This window comes from Cyrtonyx montezumae, unplaced genomic scaffold (assembly GCF_038088225.1).
Source record: "Cyrtonyx montezumae isolate F1298 unplaced genomic scaffold, pur_monq_1.0 scaffold_35, whole genome shotgun sequence".
Lineage (NCBI taxonomy): Eukaryota > Metazoa > Chordata > Aves > Galliformes > Odontophoridae > Cyrtonyx > Cyrtonyx montezumae.
The window spans coordinates 238657-257331 of NW_027072040.1; the positions used below are offsets into that span (position 1 = coordinate 238657).

At 62.4% G+C, this 18675-nt stretch overlaps 1 protein-coding gene across 1 annotated transcript in view; it reads right to left on the reverse strand.

Annotated features, from left to right (window-relative positions):
* Positions 1-18675, reverse strand: part of GSE1 (Gse1 coiled-coil protein) — a 78219-nt gene that overhangs the window by 3629 nt on the left and 55915 nt on the right. Inside the window, 8 exon segments of the mRNA XM_065745382.1 lie at positions 88-671; positions 2384-2708; positions 3031-3341; positions 3429-3620; positions 3768-3965; positions 4149-4327; positions 5573-5772; positions 8456-8674. Of these exon segments, the coding sequence (XP_065601454.1) occupies positions 88-671; positions 2384-2708; positions 3031-3341; positions 3429-3620; positions 3768-3965; positions 4149-4327; positions 5573-5772; positions 8456-8674 (2208 nt within the window).

Sequence of the window (18675 nt, forward strand, 5' to 3'; positions counted from 1 at the left end):
TGACAGCACCAGAGGAGAAGCCCCTCCTGGCTGCCCCCACCGGGGTCCTGGTGCCTGGGGGGGGGGGGTCCCAAGCCCCCTCCTCACCTTTCTCCCGGGCCTCCCGTCGCCGGCGCTCCTCCAGGTCCAGTTTGCTGACCAGCCTGCGGTGCTGCTGCACGAACTCGTCGTAGATGTACATGGGGTCCTGTGTGCGGGGCTGGGGGGGTCTGTAGGGCGAGCTGGGCTTGGTCACCTCCCCAAAAGGGGCGGCCGGGGGTCTCTGCTGGTTCAGGATGCTCTGTGTGGATTTCTCCAGCTCGGCCAGGAATGGTGTGTGGGTGAAGGCCGCGTGCTCCGTGGTGCCGGGCTCCCGTGGAGGCAGGGGGTATTTCTCCAGCGCATCCCTTTTCCTCGCGCCGTCTTCCAGCTTCTCGGGGCAGAAGACCCTCTCCACCTTCACCAGTGGGATGCCCTGGCGGCTGGGCTCGAAGGGGGCCGGGTGGCTGTGGAGGACGTGGGGCTCGGGGAGGCGCCGGGGGGGCTCCGAGGGGCTCTCCATCAGAGACACGGGGTTCCAGAGGGACGTGGTGATGGGGTGGTGCTGGGGTTTGGGGGAGATGAGCGGTGGCGGACCGCCGAAGTGCTGCCCCGGCTCGCGGATGCTCGGCTCGTGGCGGCTTGGTCCCGACCTGCAGGAAGGAGAGGGATGGAGAGGAGAAGCAAACCCTGCCTGCGAGCGGGACCTGGGGAGAAACGATCAGCTTGGGTGCACCTGGGAGGAGAGGGGTGGGGTGGGGTTGGGGCAGGGAACCCCTCTGTGCTCAGTGCACAGAGCGATGCTGCGGTGAAACCTTCCCTGAACACCCGGGGAAGGAGCAAAGCTGTTAGAGGGATAAATATTTCATGCGGCGGAGAGGAGCGTTTAACGCTTTTCCACTCGAGCGCTCCGCACCTCTGCTCAGCACAGCAGTGAGAGCTCAGTGCTGCCAGCGGGTCGTGGCCGCCACCGACCCTCAGCTGAGGGGTCCCCGTCCCTCCCCACCGCCATCCGCGCTCTTCGGTGGCACTTCCGTGGGGCACAGGCGTGGGGCTGGGCAGGACGCTGCGTGGGATGGGAACAGGGACGGGATGAGGATGGGGCTGTAAGCACACCCCCACCGTGCTCAGGGTGACCTTGGTCTCTCCTCCCCGCTTTGGGGAGGGATGTGTGGACGGGGCCGGGCGGCTGCAGCAGCCACTTGCCATTGTGCCGCCCGGCAATCCGCTCCTTGTTCGACTCGATTAGCCGCGCTAATCCCCTCGATATCCAAAAATAACAATGGGAGCCGGCAGCAGAGCTGACTGGATCAGCCCGCAGCACCAGAGCGAGAAAAGCCGCATCAACGCAGGGACGGGGGGTGCCCCCTCCTCCCCCCCCCCCCAACCCCACTGCGCATCCCCTCGATCAGAGCAGCTTTCGGGCTGCACAGGGGAAGCTGCAATTAGTGGTGCCGCCGCCTCGGCAGCACCTGGCTGCTCGCTGTTGGCCCCTGGCCACCTCCCGGGCACGCCGCCTGCTGCCGCGCAGATGTCAGGCAGTGGCACCGCGTGGTGCTGCCAGCACAGCCGGCCTGGCTGGCACGGCACGGCGGGGACATGCTGGCACCGGACACGGAGCTCGCCCGCTGCGGGGGGGAAGGAGCGAGGGCTGAGGAGGAGGGGGAGGGCTCGTCCCGCTCCCACGGTGGTAAAAGGGGCAGTAAGATGGGAAGATCCTACAGGTCTTGTGGAAGAGGGGCACGGGGAGCGTGGAGAGGGGCACTCTCCATCGTGAGGAGAGGTAAAAGCCAAGCAGGGTGCTCAGGCTTGAATGATGCAGGTGTTTAGGACCTCAGAAGATTTGAAAGGTGGGCCCTAATGAGGTTCAACGCGGCTAAGTGTAAGGTTTCGCACTTGAGCCGGAGGAATCCCAGGTATTTATACAGACTGGAAGGAGCAGTCCTTGAGAGCAGCCCTGCAGAGAAGGACCTGGGGGTCCTGGTGGGTGAAAAACTGAACGTGAGCCAGCAGTGTGCTCCTGCAGCTCGGAAAGCAAATGGTATCCTGGGCTCCATCAGCAGAGGGATGGCCAGCAGGGACAGGGAGGGGACTGTCCCTCTCTACTCTGCTCTTGTGAGGCCCCATCTGGAGCACTGCATCCAGGTCCGGGGTCCCCAGCACAAGAAAGACAGAGAGCTGCTGGAGAGGGTCCAGAGGAGGGGCACAAAGATGCTCAGAGGGCTGGAGCACCTCCCCCACGACAACAGGCAGAGAGAGCTGGGCCTCTGTGCAGCCTGGAGAAAAGAAGGCTGCGGGGTGACCTCACTGCAGCCTTTCAGGGTCCCTTCCAAGCCGGCCACCCTGTGATTCTGCTCAGCCTTACCTGGGGTTGTCGGGTCGGTGCTCGGGTTCGGGCTGGCTCGGGGTGCGCCCCATATCGAGGTGCTGCTCCAGCACCTGCTGCCTGAACTCCGACACCTGGGACTGGCGGTCCTCCTTCTCCTGGCGGAGGCGGCGCTGCCGGGCCAGCCACTTCTCCTCCTCGTTGGTGCGGTGGATGAGCAGCGCCGTGGCAGCGCTGCTGCCGGGCAGGGGGAAGACGTTGTGGTTGGGAATGAGGCTGGGCACGGCGTGGTGCGAGGCAGGTGGAGGGTGCAGCGGGTGCTGGAGGGGCTTCGGCGTCGGCAGCACTGAGTCCTTGAGTTTCTCTGGGGGAGCAAAACAGAAAGGAGAGGTGGAGAGTTGGTGGGGTGCACGCTGGACTCCACCTGTGAGTGGAAAAGGGCCACTGAGCATCCCCCCCCTGCTCCTCCGCCTGCTGCCAGCCCAGCTGCTTGGCGTGCCGGGCTGAAGTCAGATGGCACGAACACCTCTCCAAGAGGTGAGGCCCCGCTGAGCGCACCGCAGCAGCTGGGCTCCTGGCACTGCGAGCTGGCAGCCGGACAGCCGGGCCCTGGGACCCGACCCCCTCGCTTTTACCATCTGGAGGGGAACGGGGCCCAGCCCCAGTGCCATCCGTGGGGATGTTACCTGCTCTGCCGGGCTCCGGCAGCTTGCCCCGCTCCTCGGGGTGCCCCCGCAGCGCGTGCAGCTCGGCCACAGGCAGGAAGGGGCTCTCCATGGCTTTCACCATGCTCAGCTCCTTCTCCCGGGCTCGCTCCCGCTGCCTCTCCAGCTCCCGCTCGCGCTCCTTCTCGCGCTCCCTCTCCAGCTCCTTCTCCCGCTCCCGTTCCCGCTCGCGCTCCTTCTCCCGCTCGCGGTCTGCTTCCCGTTCCCGCTCCTTCTCCCGTTCCCTCTCGCGCTCTCGCTCCCTCTGCCGCAGCTCCTCGTCCATTTGCAACCTGAGGAGGAGAACCAAAGGAAAAGATCCCCATCAGGGGGCTGCGAGCCTCCCACGGGCCGCCCGTCTCCACCCCAGCACCACTCACCTCTCGGCAGCCAGGCTGGAGATGCGCTCCGACTGCAGCGCGGAGAGTGAGGAGTGCGAGAGCTCGGCGGGGTACCGCACACCCGACAGATGCAGGTGCATGGCCGAGGGGTGCAGGGGGGGCAAGGAGCCCGGGGCTGGCAGGGGGTAGAAGGGGGACCGCAGCGCTGAGAGGCAGTAGGAGTCGTCCATCCTGGGGAGATAGGGGTGCTCAGCGGGGTGCAAGACCCCAAAAAGGGAGAAATCCTCTCTCGGAGGGCTGTTGCAGCTTGCAGCACGGCCACGGGAGTCAACGTCCCGCCTCCCAGCAGCTTCCCCTTGGGTAAGGGTGGGTGCCCACCTGAAGGCCGGGTGTGGGAAGGGGTGGTGTGTCAGGTAGCTGGGGTGGTAGTACGCAGCGGCCGCGGCCGGGTCCAAGCTCAGAGGTGGCAGCGAGGACATGCGGAGGTCCTCAGCCGTGTGGTAGGGCCGGAAACTGCGCAGGTAATCCTCGGTGACGGCGCTGGGGGGCACCACGTGGTGCACGGGACGCTGCAGGCTGGTGGGGAAAGGGGACGGTGACCGTCAGGGTGATGTCACCCCCACCCTCCATCTTCCCATTTCCCACACCGTCTGCGTTCCACGCCCCACATCATCCCACCCCCCATCTCACACACCCACACCCCGCATCCCACACCCTCCATCCCCACGTTTCCTGACCCCCACCCCCGTACCAACTCACTTGAGAGGTGGGAAGCGGGAATCCTGGACCACGGAGCTGGGAGGCAGCCCAAAGGAGTAGGGCGTCCCCAGGAGGTGCGTTGGGACCGTGGGGCCCCCCGATTTCTCCTGTGTCAGAGTGGGCTCGGAGATGAGCCGCTCACGGCTGCTGCTGCTGCTGCCTCGTGACCCCGCTTCTTGCTGGAAGGCAAAGGGGCAGAACGGTGGAGCTGGCTGGTAGGGGGCGGTGGGGAGCATCCCTACAACCACGCTGTTAAAGGATGGGGCCAGGGGGCTGCACAGAGGGTCACCCAGATGGAGACGGGGGTGCTGACACCGGGGATGGGCTGACAGCAGGACGTGCTGTACCTGCCCGCAGATTTACAGGCAGCTTTGTTCTCCAGAGCCATTAATCACTGAGAGGATGCAGACACCTACGGCGCCCGGAGCGGCACAGCCGGTGTAAATCCGGCGGTGGCCCTTTGATAGGGGCCATAAAACGCAGGGCCGGCCCAGGGGGGAGCCAAAGGCAGCACCCCATCCCTCAGTCAGGGCAGTCAATTCCCATCCAGGATGAAGGGCACTCGCACTGACCCCAGTTTGGGGGGGCACCCTGGGGTCACCCGGCAGCACCAGCCCCGTTACAGGGGCTGAGCCAGCGAGGGCTGAGTCCTAGCAGCGTGAACCAGACCGTTCCTCCTATCAAAGGAGTGACAGTGCAGGCTGCAGGACCCCGGGGCAGGCTGCAGGACCCCGGGGCAGGCTGCAGGACCCCGGCCATCCACTGGGGACGGTCCCAAGGTCACTGCAGGCGGCACAAAGGCCGTCCCCCCGCAGCCTGTGCCGAGAGCGGTGCGTGTGAGGCTGCGCTCTAATTACCTCCCCCAGCTCCGGGCGTCACGCTGCAAGCACAGCTCTGCCAGACAATAAAGCACGCTCGGTTAACCTATATTCCACTGGGGTCACCGGGGAGCAGCAGGAGAGCGTGCAGGGATGGGGGCAGGGGAGGGCTCGGTGAGGTGGGCAGCACCCGGGTACCCCGAACCCCTCCGTGCACGCAGGGGAGGGGGGTTAGTTTTCTTCCTCCCTCCATCCAGTATTGCTCATCCCCTCCCCTCGCCTCTCCGCTTTGTGGTTTAATTAGTCCTTCCAAGTGGCATAATCCCCCCGGGAATCTGCTTGCAACATGCGAGAGGAGAGGAGAAGCACTAACGATGCTTCTTAATTAGCCGGCGCGTCATTCTCTGCACCCCCCCCCCCCTCCCCGAACCCTCCACCACTTCCCCACTTCTCTCCGGATGGCAGGCTGGGGACGTGGCAGAGGGGACAAAAGGGGGCACAGTCCCCCGTGGCACCACGATGGGGAGCAGCTCCCGGCACTTTTATCACGGTTGGCACCTCCCCAGCCCGGTGTCCCTTTTGGGGACGGGTCCCCCCCCTCCGTACCTGCCTGCCCTCGCTCCTCCAGACCCCGTTGACCGTCTTGGTGGGGGCGATGGTGACGACGGGCGGCGTGCTGGGCACGCTGTGCCCCCCCGGGGGCACAATGATGGGGCCCATGGGGCCACGTTTGGGCGTGCTGGCGGGTGAGCTGTGGTTGGTGGCTGGCGAGGAGACGGGAGACGACTCGCTGCTTATCGAGGAGCCTGGGGAACGGACACAGCGGGAGAGAGGCAGCAGTCAGAGGGGCCAAAAGCCTCCCCCTTCCACAGGGCTGGGGGGGGCAGCAGCAGGTGAAGCCATCCCCGTGCCCACGGAGACCCATCCTCCTGCTGTAGTCGCGGGGCTCAGCTTTTACGCAGGGGCTCATTTCCATCCTCCAGCTGAGCCACATGGAGAAGGAAGGGGAAACCCAAGCTCACTGCCCTCCATCGACCCAGCCCAGACCCCAGGGACCACGGGTGAGCATCACCCCCAGGGCTGAGCCCGTGCCCCAGTGCCAAGCGGTGCCAGGCAGGGCTGCTCCCAACGCCGGCACGAGGATGCACGAGCTGCTCCTCGTAACCCTTGGGCAAAGCTTTGGCTCCATTTGCATAATACATCCGTATTTGAAATTACACCCACCCCGGGGATGCTGGAGGTATTTGCAAGGGAAAAATAAAACCCTCTGAAATGGAATGAAGGCGGAGAGCGCAACGCGTGGAGAAAAGCAGAAGCTGGAGCAGCAGTACCAATTCCACGCTAACTGGGGCAGGCGGAGCCCGGCTGCAAATTGCCTGCACACAAATCTCCAGGCAAGGAGCAGAACTGGCCACCGGCCAGTGCAAGAGGTCACCGGCACGGGGCGGCCTGCGAGGTGACAGCTCTGCCCAGCCAGGCACGGACCCTGCGGCCTTGCACGTGCCAACCACCTCCCTCGGGTGTGCAAACAAGCTGGCTGCTCCTCACCCTGCACGCATCCCCCTCCTCTTCCTCAGCACGTTACACCCAGCAGCAGGACGCCGAGGGAGCAGGGATGTCCCAGCTGCACCCTGAAGGATGCTCAGTGGGGCAGCAGCACTCCGGCCACACCACCTTATTAATTATTCCCAAGCTGCTCCGAATCACTTTCATTTCAAGAGCAGTGCAGCTCGGGGAGAGAAAGGCTGCCCGCCACAAAGGAGGCACCGATACGGATTTGACACCCACTGAAGTCTATCTTGTCAGCACAAGGCCAACAACAATTAGCAGCCTAATCCCCTCTGAGCTGGGAAGCCATTACTCACCATGCGATAGCGTTAACAATCAATACCATCACAATGAGCCCGGCAATTAATGAAGCTAAAGTCTTACTTCAGAACCTTAATTCTCGCTGTGTGGCTTTAAACGGGAGGGTTTGTGATCGTTATAATTAACTGGCGGTATTCAGCCAGGAGTTAGTCAATGAAACTAATCTGGATTGGAGATGACAAGAGGCACAGTGTGATGGTGTCACCTTTGTTTTCTGACCTCCTGCTTTCCGCTCGGCGATAGCAGATTAGCAGCTGGGGCTGACAGGCAAATGTAATTAACAGCTGAGACCCTGAAGGAGGAGGGAAAAGAAGAAAGCAAAAGGGGAAAAATCCACCCTGCGGGCAGAGCTGGGCAGGGATGAGCCTGGATGCCCCGGCCAGGCACTGAGCTTTGGGGTGCTCTGTCACTTGCTCCATCCCATGGGGATGGATGCAGCCCTGAAGCAATGTGAGATGTGCTGCAGGACCCCACCCATGGGTGGGAGTCCTGTCCACAGTGAGACCTGTTTGGGATGGACACGTGTCCCCATCTGTCCCTAAGCACAGAAAAGCCATGTGCTGCAGGAGTGATCCACGCGTGCGAGGCACCTCTGGTCCACAGCACCACGGAGAAAAGCCCTCAGAAGGCATTGCCCCATCCTCAATGTGCCACAGCCAAGCATCCTCCCAGCTCCGTGGGAAGGGAAATGGGATGAGGATTGGCTTCCCAGGAGGGAAACCACAGCAACAGCCAGCACTGCACTGCAGCCCACGTGTATGGCAACCCCCGGGATGAGCTACTCAGGTACCCAGAGAGGGGAGGAGGATGGGTTGTGTGAGCAAGCTGTGCAGTAGTTACACACAGCCCAGCAGAGGGAGGAGAAACCTGAGGGGAATGCGGCTGCTCAGCATGAGACAGCATTGCTGGGACAGGAATTTGGGTAAGGCTGCACAGGGAGAGCACTGCAGGAGCGAGGAGAGAGAGAGATGGTGAGGGAAGCCCCAAGGAACTGAGCAAAAAGCAGTGCTCCGGATGGGCTGAGCTGCCTGCACCGTGCTGTGCCAGGGGTCTGGGTAATGACAAGGGGCAACCGGTGGGGCAAGCATCATGGAGAAACGCTGTGTGCTCACAAAGCAGCTCTGAAACCCCACACACATTCCCCTTCAAAGCTGCAGCCCTGCCCCACAGCAGCGCCGGGGCAGGATGGAGGACGGGCAGGGCAGGGGATCCGGGGTTATCCTTGGGCACCGTGCACCCCTCCCTGCCCCGTGCCCTGCCGCAGGGCTCCTGGTTAAAGCTGCCCTGCTCTGGGCATGGGTTTGTTGTGGAAAGCACACATCCGAGGAGCCTCCGGAAAAACGAGATCACAGAGGGGAGGGAGCAGGGGAGGGAGGGGGCGAGGACGAGCTCCGTGCCGCGCTTTCACCAGACTTTCTCTCGGGGTACAGTGGATGATACGGCATTTGGATTACTCCGGCTGAATTGAATTTCTAAACTGCCCCCTCGAGACACAGCTTTGAGAAAAGACATCAGCGAGAAAAGGCCGTCCCACGGCTCGGGGGACACACGGTGACGATCGGTGGGGGCCCAAAGGGGGGGCCTCCCCTCCGTTCCCATCCCACCCAGCCCCACACGTACCTCGGGGCTCCTCAGCTTGCTTGGCGAGCTTGCGTAGGGCGGCAGCGAAGCTGGAGGACGGCGCTGCCTGGACGGACAAAGTGCTGCTGGCCGCCGGGCTGCCATTGGGGACGATGGAGCCGTTGAGCGGGGACGGGGTCAGGGGGCTGACGGTGGCGGTGGTGCGAGTGGCGGTGGAGAGCATTCCTAGGGAAGGCGACTTCGACTCATGGCTCATGCCTGCAAAGGAGAGCAGCACGGGTCAGCGGCACCGGGAGCTTGGCACGGGGTGGGCACGGCCAGGATACGCAACCCCCCCCCCCCACATACACACCCAGCAGCAGAAATGCAAACACTTTCCCTTCAGCCCATATTAACCCCCCCCTCCCGGAGCTCATGTAACAGCGAGGGGCACCCAGTGGGGCGCAGACCCCCCCCTCTCCCCCTCCAGAGCCCCCCCCCCCCCATGTGCTCACGGTGTGCAGCTCACGGCGGTGGGGCGGCAGCGTATGGAACAAAGCGAGCACGCCCGGGCTGCTCGCCTGCAGCAAACAAGCTGCCACGGGGCCACCAGCTGCCGCCAGCATCACATGGCCCCGCTGATCCGGCACGCCGTGCCCGCGCTCATAATGGTGCAAGGAAGAGGGGGGGGGGAAACGTGGGGATGTGGGCACCCCCCCTGGCAAAGCAACCCCAAAGCCTCCGGTCCCCTGCAGTGCAACCCCAGCTTGTCACCACTGCAACCCCAAATCCCCACCACTGCACCCCATCACACCCGAACCCCCACTACCACACCTTCAGATCTCCACTGCTGCGCCCACACCGCGTCCCCAGGCCCTCAAAATCCCCAAAAGCACACCCCCCAAATCCCCATTGTTGCACCCCAAATCCTCCTCATTGTAACCTCATCTCCAACACTGCACCCAAAAGCACAACAGGACTTGGGGGGGGTCGGATACGGGCGTGACACAGTGCACCCCATCGGGGTGCCCGTCCCCCCGCTCCCCAGTTGTCCCAGCCACGCGCTCCAGGGCTTTCCACCTCCAAAAACAGCAACTGCTGATGTCAGGACCCTTAAAATAGATTTCTAAATGAGCAGCATCATTAATGCTGGGCTAAAATTAGCCCCCGTCCCCGGGTGGGCAGACCTTGGTGGGGGGAGGGGGTCCCATCACAACACACGGTGGCCACACTGGTGCGAGTCACCCCCAATGCCCCCTGTGCCAGCTGCAGGGTGAGAGGAAGCCAGGGCAGAGCAGGGGAGGGCACGGGGGGGGGTTGGGGTGAGGGGGGGGGGCAGCGGGTGCCACTCAGCGTGGATTAATCTTTGCCCCCCCGGCCCCGGGAGAGGCGGCCGCGCGCTCCCCTCTGCCCTCATTATCCAAGCATTTATTAACTCCGCCGCTCTCAGCCATTGACTGCCGCCTTGTCGACACGACGGGCTCATGTAAATTCATTACGTGAACAGCTGGGAATCAAAACCCAGCGTGAGGACTTCGGGGTAAGGGAAGGGGAGGGGGGGGGCACACCCCAGCTTCGCACCAACCCGCGGACCCCCGGTGAGATTGGGGTGTTATCACTGTCCCCCCCCCATAATTAGGGGGCACTGGGTGCAGCACTCAGCCCTACAGCACCGCCCTACAGGGCCCAGCACCCCACGCAGCTCCTCGCTGCTGCCTGGTGGCCCCCACACAGCCCCCCCCCCCTCCCCCAATAAAAGCCTGGCGATGCTGTGCTAATCAGCGCTTCTCCTGCCTCCCGCGGGCTCTGTAATTACTCCTCCCTTTCATCCCCAGCTCCTCACAGACACCAGACCTGGCCCTGCCACCTCCGCGCTCTCTAATTACAACCTGATGGCGCGGGTGGATTTTTTGGGTGCACCCCCACCCCCCCACCCCTTTTCCACGCAAGCACCGCTGCTCCCTGGAAACCTCTGGCTCTGCAGTGGGCACACGCACCTCCTCCGGCCCCGTGGGGACCGCAGGGACGCGCAGCACGGGGTGGCCAAGGCCATCCCCACGCAGGGTCACCCCACACCTCGGGGCTGGGCGCGTGCCACCCTCCTCCACCCGCTCCTGCTGACGCTGGCGGGTTTTTGGCAGCAGGAGCAGGAGCAGTCTGGCTGCAGCTGCAGCCAAACCAACACAACGGCGGTGGGGATGGAGGGATGCGGGGGGTGGGGGGGGTGGGGTACGCGTGCACGCTCTGTGCTGGTGGCACAGGGGAAAGGGATGTGTCCAAAATGCTGCCTGCTGCAAGGTCAGGGCTGGGCTGGGGTGACACGCGTTGGGAGGAAGTGGGGACACGCGTGGCAGCAGCCACTAGAAGGCAGCAGGCAGCTGGCTGCAGCACCAGAGGCAGCTGCTGGAAGGCTGCTGGCACCACAAGGGACCAGAGAGCACACCGCGGGGGGGGTGGGGGGGCTCACTTCACTCCTGCACCATTGCTTTCCCTGCCCCCTGCTGCATCCCAGTGCCACAAGGGACCCCCGTGCCACCTCCCTGCTCCTGCTCTGGTGGCTGTAGCGGGAGGATGGAGAGAAGCGCGCACACACAGGGAGGGGGATGTGGGACAATCCTGGGGCTCAGTGTCACCGCATCCCCCGCGTCCCCATCCCCCTCGGAGGAGGCTGCTGGGATGCACAGCGCTGGCAGGTTCAGCACCTCGGCTTTGTCCCCCTGTGCCAGTAATGCACAGGCACCTTGAAAGGCCCCTAATGAGCATGAAGTACCCTTCAGAGCAGATTGCCATTGAACTCAACCTGCACCAGCCGCCTGCTTAAAAGCAGCTATTTTGAGGGCTCATGGGTGCACAAGCGCTGGAACTAATAATTTAATACCAAATACAACCAGGCAGCATCTCCAGCCCCTGGCAAATGGAGCAGAAAAACAAGAAACCCACCCAACGGCGCAGCATCCTCCCCGCGGACCGACCCAACCTGCACTCCTGGCACTCCCATCGGTGAAGCCAGCACTTGGAGGGGGGGGGGGGGGGAAGCTGAGCAGCTCGAGGCTGCTGGGAGCACCGACAGACATCACCGGGGACATCACAGGGCCACTCTCAGGCTGCCAGCAGGTGCCACGAGCAATGAGGCTCGTGTGGGTGCAGCTGCAGCCCCGCAGAGGAGGATGCAGGGATGGGGAAGCTGTGGGCGGTCCCAGCAGAGGCCAGAGAAGGGGTTAAGGCCCCCACCGCCCGCTCTGGCTTTTGTTCTGCTGCTCTGCCTCTTAACCCCGGCTGCAGCGATACTTCCTCTCCTTTCACTGCCTCTGCTCCCAATCTGGAGCCGGCCTCCAGCTGCACACGCCTCGCACGGGGAACAGCTGCTTTGCATACATTTTCCATGCTAATTGCCTCACATTGTGGAGCCCCGGCACTGCCTGAACGCAGCAGCCAGAGCCAGAGCGGGCGGCGTGTCCCCAACCCCATGGAGGTGTCACAACGGGACAGGCACGAGGTGACATCCCAAGGACGTGCTGTGCCAAGCCCCAGAGAGGGGGTGAGGGCATGGTGTGGGACACGTGGCACAGGCACCTGGTGGTGATGGCAGCAGGATGCCACCAAGCTTGGTGGCGGCCACGTGGGATGCTGGGCACACTGGAGTGGCCCCCGTGGCCGTGGGCAAGGGATGGCGGGCCCTTAATGCAGCAGCCAAGCAGCACAGGGCAGGCAGCAGGACCGTGTCCTCCCCTGGCCATGTGTCATCCCACTGAGCTGCTGCACATTTCCCATCCCTCATGAAAATAGCTCTGCACGCTCCATTAATTAATTAATTGATTGATTGGAGCCCGCTCAGCCTGCCCTCCTCCCAAGCCTTCCTGCACCCAACCACTTCCTAACGAGCCAAAACAAAGGTGCCCATCTCCACAGAGCACCCAGTGTCCCTAAATGCCCCAAAGCACTTTGGGCCACCCTAGACAGCCCCACGGTGGACAGGTCCACAGGGGTCCCCACGGCCAGAAGCATCCTGTAGGATGGGAGCACAGCACGGCACGGTGCCATCAGCCCGTGCACTCCCATCGATCTCTGCTCCATGGCTCATTGATCTGGCAAACGACAACAAGCAAAGTAATCAGAGCTCGTTTGGAGGCAGAGGGGCCGGAGCTGTGCCACCACCAGTGCGAGGTGTGCACTGATCCCCAGCCGCAGCCCTACAAGCTGCCCCCCAATAAGCTGTGCTTTAAAAGCCCTCCCTGCTCTTCCCCAGCAGAGCTGAGCCCAAGCAGGGCACTGCCACAACCTCCCCTTCCTCCAAAGGGCAAACACCTAAAGGATGATGCTCCCCACTCCCCCCCCACCTTGCATGTGCCCATTTCCATCCTCACCTGCAATGCCACAGCAACAGCCCAGTGTGAGCATAAGGACTTTTAAAGCGAAAGCACCTGGGGAGGGGCTGCATGCAAACAGCTGCAGCTGTGAAGCTGCACTCAGCAGCCAAGGGGAGCAGCAAGCTCCCTGCTCTGGGGGAAAAGTGGCTGCAAGGGGTTGGGCAGAGGGATCCCTGGGCATTGCACAGGTCAGATCTGGGAGCTGCACAGAGCTGCCAGGCATCATGTGAGGGAGAGGTGGGCACTGCACAGTGCTGCAGGACATGGCACAGTGCCACTGGGCATCACGTGGGCCAGAGCCAAGCATTGCACAGCACTGCTCAGTATTGCACGGATGGTGCTGCAGGGCACCACCAGACATTGGATGGGTCAGAGCCAAGCATTGCACGGGGCTGCAGGGCACTGCACGGGGCTGCAGGGTATTGCACAGGGCTGTGGGGCATTGCACCAGCCGGGGCCAGGCATGGCCCAGAGCACCCAGGCCACCTCCCAGCCTTGTGCCCATCCCCATCCCTGCACCCCAACCCCGCTGCAGGAGCGCCCGCGTTGCTGTCAGCAGCGCATTGTTCTCGGTGCGAGAAGCCCTTGCCCAGCAGATGGCAGGTATAACAAAGCAGCTTGCTGTGGCCAAGCCAATTATTTATCTAATTATGATTTACCACTTAACCACATGATCTTTCTGCAGAGTTGTGGGCAATTAAAACCAGGGTGATTATGTGGATTATGCAAATGGGCTGGAGCAGAGCGAATAAAATTGGAGCGGAGGCTCTCACGCAGGCTGGGTCTTGCACAGGGCAGGAGGGGGGCAAAGGGGACAGCGCCGAGGGCTATGGGGCAGGGTTAGGGGGCAGCGGGGCAGGGCGAGGGGCTGGGGCCAAAGCCAGCCCTGGGTTGTGAGCTGGGATGGATGCAGGAGCTCAGTGCAGGGTAACCATCGCCCTTTATCACGCTCAGGGGCTGACCCAGCCACGCAGAGCTCCAACCTGCAGCACGGTGCCCTATAACCCATCCCCATCCCTGCGGGGCCGCCCCATCGCTTCCAGACCCCGGTGATAAGCTCCAGAAGTGGGGGGGGGGGGGATGATTTCCCAGCACTTGCCGGAGACCACCCCAAAAAGGCCCAGCACCCCTGGCCCCCGCTGGCTGCTCAACAAAGAGCTGAGGCGTATTAATATCGCAGCGTGGCAGATCCCCTGCCCGCCTGCCTCCACGGGAGATTTATGCACCGTGTGAAACCAGGAAATACAGAAGTATTAATGGTAATACCTCTTGTCCTAGCAAAGGTCGCGGGCAATCTCCATCAATCCCATCAATCCCACTGCTGTGCTGCGCCGTGCCACGCTGCAGGGGACACACAGACACAACCCCCGTGCTCGCAGAGGGCCCGGTGCACACCAGCCCTGCTACTGCTGTTTTATGAGCACCCAGATGGCACAGAGGGAAGGCTTTACCCCGGGATAAGAAACGAACGCTGGCAAATAGGGAACTGACTGCGTGTCTTTTCATTTTCCCACTGCCATCTGCCAGCGATCGGTGCCCCCACGTCGCTGGGATTTCATTTGGGCACGCAGCGTGCTGCTGCTGCTGAGGTCCCAGCAAAACAGGAGCACGGCTGGGGGTACAGAGCAAGGTGCACTGCCCCACGTCCACAAAAGCAGTGGGGAACAGAGCACTGAGGGGCTCCCGGTGTCCCCTCCATAAACCCTGTGCCAGGACTGAGTGTGATGAGTGCCCACGTGCTGGAGCGGTGCAGGACAGCCGGTGCCCCCACGCGTGCCATTTCCTCCCTTTTTTTTTTATTTTTTTATTTTTTGCCTACAGTAATCCTCAGCCTTTAGAGCAAATTATTAAAATTCACTTATATTTAATCTGCCTGCTGGAATTAATTGAATTTTTACGCTTGGCAAATGTCACTCGGTACGCTCTGCCTCTGAACAGGGAGCGGTGCTGCAGGTGTGGGGGGTGCAGCCCTGAGGTTTTACCCCCCCTTCCCCCCGTGGGGACATCCTTGGGGACACCCCAGGGTGCAGGCACAGGTCCAGCACCAGGTGGGCATCACATCCCCAGCATCCTAAGGTCCTCGTTTGGCTCTGCTTCATCCTATGGGAGCGATGCTCAGGACACACCTCCAGGGCTTTTAGGAGGACATGAAGCCTGGGAAGCTCCCCGTTTCCAATCCTGCTTCACCCTCAGCCCTTCCTCCCTGTGCTTCTTTCCACTCCTTCCCTCCAGGCTTCTTGAAAATCACCAAACTGTCCGATTTTCCTGCCTGGAAGGAGGAGGGAAAAGAGCTCCTGCGTTGTTGGGTAACAGGGCCTCCAGACCAAGGTGGGATGAGCAACTGAATGCGACTGGGGCCCAGGGGGATGCATCCAGCCCCCTCGCTCCGAGCAGTGCTGCAGCACCTCAATGGCTTGCAGGGAGGGGAGGGGGCAGGTTGTGATGCTGGTGGCATGGGGACACAGAACGGCACTGCATGGCACAGCACGGCATCCCAGGACGACCCAAACCCACACACCTCTCCTTGGGCAGTGTCCCCAAGCACTGCGTGGCTGCAAAGCGATACCCACGTGGCCCCACTGTACACCACGAGCAGCATCCAGGGGGTGCCACGCTCTGTCCCCACTCAGATTCAGGCCTGGGGACATCCTCCTGGCTCTGCACGTTGGCAGAGGAGAAGTTTGCACGCAGGATGTGACTGTGCTGTCCCAGCCACGTGGGGAACCACGGGGACCCCGGGGCCGGGCCGACAACTTCCCAACTTGACTGGTGCTCACCCCCCTCCAGAGCCCACCCTGGATTATCATAAATTAAGGCGTAATTACTCCATGGAAATTTACAGCACAAAGATGCAGCGCTAACAAGTGTGTTTCGCAGCAATGGGGGAGATACAAAGCGCTATTGTCTGGCGGGCACAGAAAATCTGCTCTGCTGACAGCACCACATCCCAGGGACGGGAATGGGATGGGATGAGGATGGGGACAGGATGGGGTTGGACTTAGGGCTGGGGACAGGGATGAGATGGGGTGGTGTTGGGGACGAGGACAGGAACGGGGATGGGATGGCACTGGGGATGGGAATGGGGACAGACTGGATGGGAACGGGGATGGAGATGAGGATGGGGAGAGGAGTGGGAACAGGGATGGGCACGGCAGCGAGCAGTGAGGACAGCCACCAACCAACTTCGCTCCATCCCCTTCCCCACCACCAGCACACACGGGGTTAAGAAAATCCCCTTGGGAGAAGGGGGTGGGGGGGAGGGAACGGGGATGAGTGCCAGCACCGGGTGTCCCCCCCCCCCTCGCACCCCTCTCGCCGGCGGCACAGTGCTGCCTGCCACGCTCCTACAGCTGTCACAGGCATTAAAAAATAATAATCAATGTGGAAAAACAACGGCGCGAGGAAATTTCAGGCGGCTCCACCGAACGCGGCCATAAAGGAGCCGGGATCCTCACGAAGCTGGCTGTGCAATTAAGCAGTTTTCTGCTGTACGCCGATAATCACCTAATTATACTATTAATGACAGTTCAACCTGCTCGGAAATAAAAGGACATTCTTCCATAACAGGATGCCAGCTGTTTGTTACAGATGTCAAACATCTTTAAAACGTTATTACGAAAAAGGAATAGGGGGGAAAGGAGAGAAACCCTCCGGAGCGGAGCAGCTCGGCTCCCCGCATCCTCGTGGACTGCACCCATTTAATTCATGGTGATCAAATCACTCATGGAGGGGGTGATGGGGTGGGGGGGAGGGGGATGTGGAGCTCCCCCTGGCACGCGATGGGGTTTGGTTCCCTGCTGGGGGTCACAGTGGCCTTTGGTATTTGGTGGCACGGAGGTGTCACAGGCACCCGACGCTGGTGATGAAGAAATAAAATGAAATAAAAAGAATAATAATCATTAAAAAAAAAGAACAGAAAGCGAGAAAATCAGAACGAGACAAAATAAGAAAGGGAAATAAAGGGTGGCCCTGTCCCCATCCCCCTCCCCTGGTTCCCCCACAACCCCCACAACCCCCTGGCGGTGCACCCCAGTGCTGTGCCCACGCACGTGCTGCTGTGCCATGCCAAGGAGCAGCCCTGCAGGTGCCAGCAGACGGTGCCAAACAATGGGGGGGTGAACAGCGAGGTGGTGGGGGGGGGAAAGGAAGCACCTGCTGTATGGGAGAAGGGCGCAGTGCTGTAGAGCTCCAAAAGTTGTCCCCAGGATCAGTATGTGCCGGGGTTAGGCCGGAGATAAAGGGGTTATAGGAAGGAGGGAAAGGAAAGAGGGAGCAAAAGCAGGGCGGGGGGAGGTCGGGAAATAAGCCCCCCAGCCCCCCCCAGGCAGGAGGCACGGTGCTGCTCCCACAGCACACAGCGTGCTGGCACCGTCCCGCAGCGGGGAAGTGTCACTGCTGTCCCCAAGGCAATGTCCCCACATCCCCAGCACCCGCCCCCATCTTCTCTCTCCCTTCCCCCCCCCCCCCTTGGCAAATCCTCGCGGGGAAGCTGCAAAGTGGTTGACACGGTTGCCATGGTGACCGAATTTAGGGCTGGCAAGGAGAGGAGGAGGAGGAGGAGGGAGGAAGGCAGGAGGTTGTCCCCCTGTGCCCCGCTGCGGCCGGTGAGGAAGAGTGATGCTGACCCCCCCCCCCGCCCCATTTCTCCATCCCCCCCCCCCCCAGCAGCCGGGGGCGGCCGTCCCCCCCCCAGCAGCCGTGCCGGCGCAGTGACTCATGCCTGGAGCCAGCGGGTGTCTGCTCGGCATCACCCAGATCCCTCCATCTGCTTTGATCCTCCCGGCGAAATATTCCTGTCCCCGGTGCAAAAAATAGGAACCGTTTGGGGAGGCCCTGAGTCAGCGGCAGCCGCCGGTTCCCTGCGTTGAAAGAGTTCCCTGTGCCCAGGGCTATGGGGTCCCCGCGGCGCCTGGGGGACACACGCACACCCCACGATGGGGAGGGACACCTTATGGGCAGAGGACCCCAAAAGTTCACACGCACCCCAGCACCACGCCAACCGCTCCCTTCTGCAGGGCTGTGACCCTCAGGGGATGCTCTCGGGGATGCTGCCGTCCCCCAGGGATGCTGCTGTCACTGCCCATAGGGTCACATCCCTGCATCTCAACGAGCACGTTCCCCAAATGCATGCCACCAGCAGGGGAAGGGGGTGTCCCCCCCCACCTTAAGAGACCCCCCCATTCTTAGCACGGAGGTCCCTCACAGCAGTGGAGCTCCCCTCTGGCCCCACTGCCAGCACGTGGGGTGGCAGCACGTTGGTGGCACGAGGCAGCCCACCACGTCCCATCCCACTGCTGCCAGCTCGGAGCAGGGCGCTGAGCAGATCCCACTGCCCCCCCCACCCCCCAACCTCTACCACCCTTCGCCTTAATTGCTTCAAACCTCACTTCAGCGCTCTCAGCCCCGCTTTCCCCCCTTCCCTTTTATATCTCCTGCACACAAACGGACCACCTGATGCACGGGGCAACAAGGCTGAGCAGCACGGGGGCAGCTTTGGGTCCCCCCCACCCCTATAATCATCCCATCACCCCTCCAGAGCATCATGCCACACGGTATGGAGCAGCCGGGTGCATTTCCAAGGGGGGGGGGGTTGGGGGTGGGGGCGGTGGGGGGGAGGGGGGGAGCACATTGCCAACGAGCACCACCACAAAGTTCCACGCAACAGGAGATGCCGTCGGTAAACACGGCTCAGCGTGCCGACCTTACACACACGGCGTGGGGCGGCGAGCAGCACAGACAGCAATGGGATCGGGATGGTCCTCCCCCCCCACCCCCCCCCCACCCCAGCTCAGCGCCGGCGGTGCCCCCCCCCCAGGCAGAGCTGCTGCCCCGCGGTGCCCCCCAGGTTGCAGAGGCGCAGGCGCGGCTCCGCTCCCCGATATGCAGAGCCACACGCAAAAGGCATTTCCTGCA